At 40.7% G+C, this 7,806-nt stretch overlaps 1 protein-coding gene across 1 annotated transcript; it reads right to left on the reverse strand.

Moving 5' to 3' along the window:
• Nucleotides 1-333: 333 nt before the first annotated feature.
• On the reverse strand, nucleotides 334-2,920 carry LOC118229369 (E3 ubiquitin-protein ligase RNF182-like). Its single transcript, XM_035421278.1, has one exon. The coding sequence runs from the start codon at nucleotides 2,428-2,430 to the stop codon at nucleotides 1,675-1,677; it is 756 nt and encodes a 251-aa protein (XP_035277169.1). The 5' UTR covers nucleotides 2,431-2,920; the 3' UTR covers nucleotides 334-1,674.
• Nucleotides 2,921-7,806: the final 4,886 nt, after the last annotated feature.

Genomic DNA, 7,806 nt, shown 5'->3' on the forward strand with positions numbered 1-7,806 from the left:
GGCGTATTCCTGCTTCTCATCTAAAGCACACTGGAGTAGGCCCTAGCACCCACTACGACCCTGCCCAGGATAAGCGGGTATAGATAATGGATGGATGGATGGATAGATGATAATAATAGTGTTTTTAAAACTCAATAAGTTCAATAATCAATAAGTCTTGGTCTTGCAACAGGTACTTTCATAATCTCCCTCCTATTCACCTTCAATGATCATCACCAACAGTAAAAATTTCTAATTGAACATGAAGTGATACCATCTTTCTACTTTTTTATAGACAAACATCAGTGTGTGAACATCGGCCGTTAACTGAAAAATGTGAATCCAAACACCATAAACCTAGGTCTGAAATGTCTTTATTGAGTAAGTTTTAAAGGTGGAATATTTGTCATGCTCTTACTGGAAAAAAAATAATGTAGCTGCCAGTGTAGCCCAAGGCACTTCAGTGTCTGGTTACAGTTGAACTACAAGTAGCGAACAAAAACCAGAGTCATCTGGCTAAACTAAACCCAAGGACACACAAAACGGAGGCTATCACACACTTATATATACCCACATCCATTAATTCAGTGTGCATAAAATGTTAGAAAGGCCTGGTCATCTATAATTAAAGCTAATATGGCTGTATAACATTGTAGGAGGAAGTTCAGTTTGCTGATGTGTTATGAGCAACGGTGTCTAAGATGACATCAGCCTGGAACTCCGAGGGAAATACATCATCAGCAGAAAATGGCCACAGATGCAAGCTCTCCGATCAGTGCATTCATTTCAAGTGCAAATCAAAAGGCAAGCAAACACGGTTAAGTTTGCCATTAGTTTCATCCAATTGCGAGACCAAGTTAGCATTTCCATTTTTTCACTACCTATTAAATCACCTGAATTGTAAATTATTATTATTTTTTTACTTTGAACTTCAATATTTGTCTTCAATGTAATGTAGTATTGTTTAATGTTGTGCAATGGTTAAAATATCCAGTGTGTTGAAATCACTTTGTAAAGGTACTGCAATATAAAAGGTTTCAAAAATTACCAGGTTTATTTACAATCGTATTGATCATTATTCTCTAAAATATTATTATTACCTGCATGAATCATGCTCTCTTTACAGGGTCACCCACACCTTGTACATATAGAAATAAGTTAACTCCATATGTTAAATTATGCTTTGTGTTCTGTAAATGAACGCATTAACATCAGTTTTCCAACGTAAGCCTTATATGTTTAGAAACTCCCTGTCATTTTAAGGTGTTATATGATTGTCCACTTAAAAAAAATAATAGCAACGGACTTGCTGTCTAAACACTAATACTCACAGGTCTCAGTACCACTGTATAACAACACAAGTACAATGATAGATTATGCATATATTTTCTTGTTTCCTTGGTTACTGGAAATGGGAGAGAACATGAAAGAATAACAAAAGCCATCACAAAGCATATCATATATTCTAGTCAACTACAGAGTGCAATTCAAAAAACTATATGAATTCATATCCTGGCTAATGGGAAAAATATTTTGTTTATAAGCCAGAGTTTCAGATGTTGGAAGTAGGCTAGGTTCAAATACTTTTTTTATGAATTAGGTGCAATTACTGAATAGCGTACATTATGAAGCCGCAAAATGGATGAATTCACATCACAGATATTACACATGAACAAGTACAGAAAAGGAGTGCCATCAGGTGTTTCTCCTGTTGGTGGTAGTTGCGGTGGAGCGCCCGGTGTCTGGTCCAGTTCGATATTTCAACCAGCAGATCAACCACGTGACAATCACGGAAAACATGGCCAATATACTGGCCACTGAAAGACAGACGGGGCCCAATGGCGAGGGCGGGTTATTGTAATTGTGCACGAATATAAGGCCCATGAAAAGAAGGACGAGCATTGACAGGAAGGCAAAGATCACGCAAACGCACCCCGTAGTTAGGGCTACTCGCTTGCAGTTCTGACAGCTCTCGTAGGGAGCTGAGTCGTAGGAAGCCGTAGTAGCTGTGGTCAGAGTTACCGACGGAGCTGTTTCACTCTGAGACGCTCCGCTAGCAGCTCCGGTCGCCTCTTCGCGCCGGTGGCCAGTCAGAGCCGGATGAAGCGGCGGAGGGTAGGGAGGCAAGCTGTCCTGTGGCAATGGGTCCGATTCTATATAGAAAGGGAAAGCATCCGTAACTTTCGTGTTGTTGGGGAGGTTTAGTATCCGGTATTCCGGTATTGGTGTCCGATGACGACATAACGGACAGCTGATGCGCCATGGTCGATCCTCCCGGAGATGAAGAGTATTCAGGCACTCCTCGCAGAATGTGTGCAAGCATTCCAGGATCTTAGGGGCGCGACGGTCCAAGTCGTAGTAATTGTAACATATTTTGCACTCATATTCCTCATAAGGAAAAGCCGCAGCGAGTCCCTCGTCTCTGCGTTCTGCTAAACTTGCCTCTGCCATTTCATCTTCTGTTAATTGCTCGTTCACATAAAAGACCTCAGCAGAGTCCAATAGCAAACGGTCTCGGTTTTTCGGTTGACGAACGCCCACGCTGTCCAATCTACATTACAGTAAAATACCAACTTGTGACAAAAGCACAGCCAGCGTTTACTCCTTCACTTTACGCTCTTCACTCCTTCGATGCCATGATCTTACTGTTAGATATGAGAGACTGGTCCTCAGAAAGGAAACGCGATGATGTAATACCGGCGATTTTAATATCAGTGTTAATCCGCTTGCGAGAGGGTGACGAAGAAAAAGACCAATAACAGCATCTCGAAGATTACGGTCTATACGGTGCTGTTTTTTTCAGCACCGAACTCTTTTATATAGCGAAAGTGTAAAGCATCAGGAAAGAAACTCGACGGCAAAGATGGTCTGATCACTAGGCAAGTCACGGCAGTGCATGGCTCAGACGTTAAGACCTAGATTCTGTAATGAGATTACGCCGCCGCTACCTTGCAACAGGAGGTCAAACCACGTCGAGAAATATTCGAATGATAATTTAAATTCAGATTTAAGCATGTATATGCATTATATAGTGCTGACAGACTTTCATTTACTATAGCCCTCTCGTACAACTAAAACATGTAAATAGTTTCGAATGCAGTTATGTGCCTGGACCTACACAGTAAAATGCCCAATGCAAATTCAACTCTTAACAGATGACATTTGGTCCCACATTCCAGAGTGGTACCAAAGGTTATCTGTTAAGAGTCGAAATTAGCACTGTTCGAGTTGAATTAACACAGGACATTTCACTGTGTAGCCTACCAGTTTAGTTAAGCATTACTACACGACAAATCAGGGTTGATTTTTTTTACTATTTTGTTGAGTTGATGGATTGTGAATTCACATATCCAGAAACAACGCATTTGCAACCTCAAGCTCTGGAGCTCATCTCGCACTAGCGCATCAACTCGGAATTTTCTAAACAGTTTGCCTGTGTAACGAATCCTTCCTCGTTGAGTGTTGCACTCATTCCCAGTTTCCCTTGATGGGCGCTGTCCGGCAGTAGAGGTGCTGAAATCTGCGAGGCACATTCGTGTTTTTGTGAGGGCAGACAAGTGACAAAAATGGTGGAACAAAAATTATTAATGTCCCAGACTCATACCCACGTCATACGGTATGTAGCTACCTAAATTACACTAAAAGCAATTATTCAGCATAAAATATTGCATAAGGAATGTAATCAGTTTTAAGCATACTGGCCATTGAAGTAACACCCAAATTGTGAAGAGCGTTACAACGTTTGAGTTTGAGCTGTTGCTTTTTGTAAGAGATGTTCGTAGGCTAAAATCTGAACAGGAGAGCCATTGTACCCTTTAACAAAGTTCTTGATTAAGTAGTTTCATTAAAAAGTCCAGATAATACATAGGCTGTGCAGGTTGCCCTTAACCTGGATTAAATTGGGCACTGAACCGACTAGCTTCTGGTGTCTGGCTGTTACAGTGTGCATTACGTGCAGCCCAGCAGCTTGTACAGTCTGTTTGTTGTGTATTTAAGCAGGGCTGGGCTTGACTGATTGATATTTAAGTGGGGAACTTCCTGGAAATGGCCTGGTTTCATTCAATAAGCAGATTTTTTCCCTCATGATGATGGTGATGATAATGATTTTGATGATGATGATTATGATTATTATTATTGGTATGATGATGATGATGATGGTGATGATGATGATGATGATGATTATTATTATTATTATTATTATTATTATTATTATTATACACTCTCCTAAATCAAGAAAAACAAGATTATGGGAAGAATCACAGTGAAGTGTCAGCCAGCCTTGCTTTGGCTCCTTTCCCGAACCAGTGCACGACCAACGGGTGACGATGAGGAAGACTGACATCCCACTCTCATCCTGTGCCTGGAAGGAAGGAAATCCAGGACTGCAAAGCACTGCCGCATCTGTTTTCCCTTATTCTTTTCCAACATATCCCCTTCTTCAGTCACAGAAACAAGGACTCAAATCAGCTCATGCCATGAGCTCCAGGCATTATTCGGGGCTGCTCCTACTTTCACAGAAGTCACAGAGGACATAAAAAGGACAGAAGTCATATGAATTTGCTTTATTAGGGTACGGCATATGTCCTGGACTTTTCTAAGACAAACTGCACTAAATGCATTTTCACTGGTAGTCACAATCCTGCGGCACATCAATGAGATGAAAGGGAAAAAGCAACACATCTGTGACATCATATCTGGTGCCGCACAAACCTACAAGCTCCTCCCTGCCAGGAAAAATGTGTTGCTAATTTCTTTGGTCTCTTTCGGGTTATTACCAAGTTTAACCTCTGAGGCTAAGCTCATGCCTCTGGTGTTAAAAGGGTTTTCTTCAGTGCTAATCATCCATTTTATGTCATATGTGAAACAATAGCACTTCTGTGCTCCACTGCACTGCCTGAACACTGTCAGCATTCATTCAGGCCCAGCGGCTTAGGTTTATTGTATCTCTCCAAATGAGATGTGTAACACTTCGCCATGTCACCATTTGTCATGGAGTCAACGGATTTTCTGGACCTGATTTCCTTTGACACCCGCAAGATACATAACATCATGGTGGCTCTTTGAGAACTTTATGCAGCTCTTTATAACGTAGCTTGTCCAATAGGGTCAACTACTGAGACAACAACTGTGCAGTTTTTAAGTATTTGTACCGTGACATGATTTTTGTTGCTTTGACTCTGTACTCCAGCACATTGTATTTGAAATGAAACAATGAACTTCAGTCTTAATAACGACTTTCAGTTTTAATATGCATGTATTTACATCCATATCAGGTGACCCACATAGGAACCCTGATGGAAATTCCTGCCTGATTTTAAGCTGGTCCAGCTGGTTTTAAGCTGGTTTGGAGATGTGTGTTCTTGCATCATTAGTTGATGGACATGAAAGCCATAAAAAGGTCTAGAGTTGATTCTGGTTGTGGAATTTGCATTTGGAGTCTGTTGCTGTTGTTTCTCAATGTGAGGACCAAAGTGTCAATGCCAGTAAAGCAGGCCTTCATGGGGTGAAAAAATCAGAATAAATCTATCAGAGACATTAGCAAAACATTGGGTGTGTGAAAATCAGCTTAGATACATTGCTAAGAAGCAAGAACGCGCTGGGGAGCTTAGCAATAGCAAACAACCTAATAGACCACGGTAGACCACTGTAGTAGATGACTGAAGAATACTTTCAATTGTGAATAAAAACCCTTTTTCAACTGTCCAACAGATTATGAACACTCTCCAGCATGTAGGCATAGATGTGTCAAACCTCAGAGGGCTTCTGCAAAATGCAATATATTGGTTAGCCTGAATATTAAAATGGCCAGGGTCTGCCAAAAAGTACATTTAAAAAAACAGTAGAGTTCTGGAACAAACTGTTACAGACAGAGGAGATGAGTATTAAACCTGTACCAAAGTGATGAAAAGGGAAACGTGTGGAGAAAAGTTTTTTACTGTTCATGATCAAAAGCATACCTCATCCTTGAAAAATGTTGGAGGTAGTGTTATGGCTTGGGCACGTATGGCTGCCGCTGGAACTGGATCACTTGTCTATATTGATGATGCGACTGCTGATGATAGCAGCAGGATGGATTCCAAAGTGTACAGAAATATCTTATCTGCTCATATCCACCCAAATGGCTCAAAAGTCATTGGGCAATGTTTCACCTCGCAGCAGGGCAATGATCCCAGACTGCTAAAGCAACCAATGTCAAAAATAGGGACAAAAAGTGGAACGTCCTTGACTGGCCAGGTCAATCACCTAATCGGAATCCAACTGACATGCAAAACAACAAAAAACTTGTGTCACTGTCCAAATACTTAGTGACTGCACTGTATGTGTGCTCCAGAAGGATCACTGAATCCATACATTGTTCCAATAAATGAATACTTACAGCAACAAAAAACAGGCATATGGACGCTCTTTTGTCTCCAGTTTCATGGGAAATGTTAAATCCCAATTTCTATCCTGTCTTTAAATGAGAATTGGAACATTCATAGTCTTTTGGATCAGTGCAACATGTTTCATTTGTTGTCATGAGGGCAGCAGAAAGTATGAGAATTGGAACACAAGTCCCTGTGATTTGAATGCAAGATGGCTCTCTAAAATATCACATGTCTATCAAACACCTCATCACCACATGATCATACACAATAAAATACAGTCACAAAAAATTAATTCCATCGAGCTAGCCGTGTCCCCAGCAGCTCTTGCCAATAACAAATCAGTGGAGGGAAACTGAGGACAATGCCCCGCCCCCCTCCCTGTTCTGCAGAAGTCATTAATTAAATATGACCTCCAAGCTCAAAATACCCAGCCGAAAAGCCGTGGAACTCTAGTCCACAGCGAGGCCCAAGAAAAGCTGCACATGGGAGGAAACTGCAGGATTACTCAATCACACTGCGGTGCTGATGCAGCCATTTCACCCCCGTCCTTTAAAATGTGCCCTGCCTTTGCAGTCAGACGCTAAGCCTCTGCATTATTATTATTATCGTTGTTGTTGTTGTTGTTGTTGTTGTTGTTGTTGTTGTTGTTGTTATTATTATTATTATTATTATTATTATTTTTATTATTAATAGTGTTGTTGTTGTTAGTAGTAGTAGTAGTAGTAGTAGTGGCAGTAGTGGTAGTAATAGTGACAGCATTTATTATTGATGAATAATTATTGATTGACTATTGGCTAATTTCATATTTCAATTTTTTCCATCTGCCAGCAGGATGGATAATGGGTTACTGGTCTCAGTATCAGTTGTCTCCTCAATAAAGATGCATACAGTATTTGCCCCGGCTAAAAACCTCATAAAAAACTGATAAATGCATTATGTGCCAAACTGAATTCAAACTGAATTCATTGAAAAAAATAATGTTCTCTATCTTCCCTCTCTATGCTTCACCCCGGGAACTATGGCATGTAATCCAGGTAAGAGAGGACATGTTGAAGTTGCCGTGCCTACTGGTACCTCCGCCCTTAAGCTGGAATCTCATACATACACACCCCAGTGCACGGTCACAACATGGACTGTTTAATTCAGAACCTTTCCAAATGACTGTATCAAAGAGTTAGCTCGCATTTAATGCTTTAACATTTTAGCGAGGCTGCATATACACACCCTCCCAGGAAAGTTGTTAGCCAGGTTTGGCCCATATTACTCATCAGGATGCACTCACATTTTTTTGCATTGTAAGTAACTCTGGATAAAAACATCAGCTAAATGAAGGTAATGCAATGTAATTTGCCCACATGTCACTGATTCAGCAACCACATAAATCAAAGAACCTTGTAAAACCTCTCTCACTTTAGTAATGCACAGATAGCATGCTACGCAAAATCTCCCATCGCAACTT

The sequence above is a fragment of the Anguilla anguilla genome, chromosome 6, assembly GCF_013347855.1.
Source record: "Anguilla anguilla isolate fAngAng1 chromosome 6, fAngAng1.pri, whole genome shotgun sequence".
Lineage (NCBI taxonomy): Eukaryota > Metazoa > Chordata > Actinopteri > Anguilliformes > Anguillidae > Anguilla > Anguilla anguilla.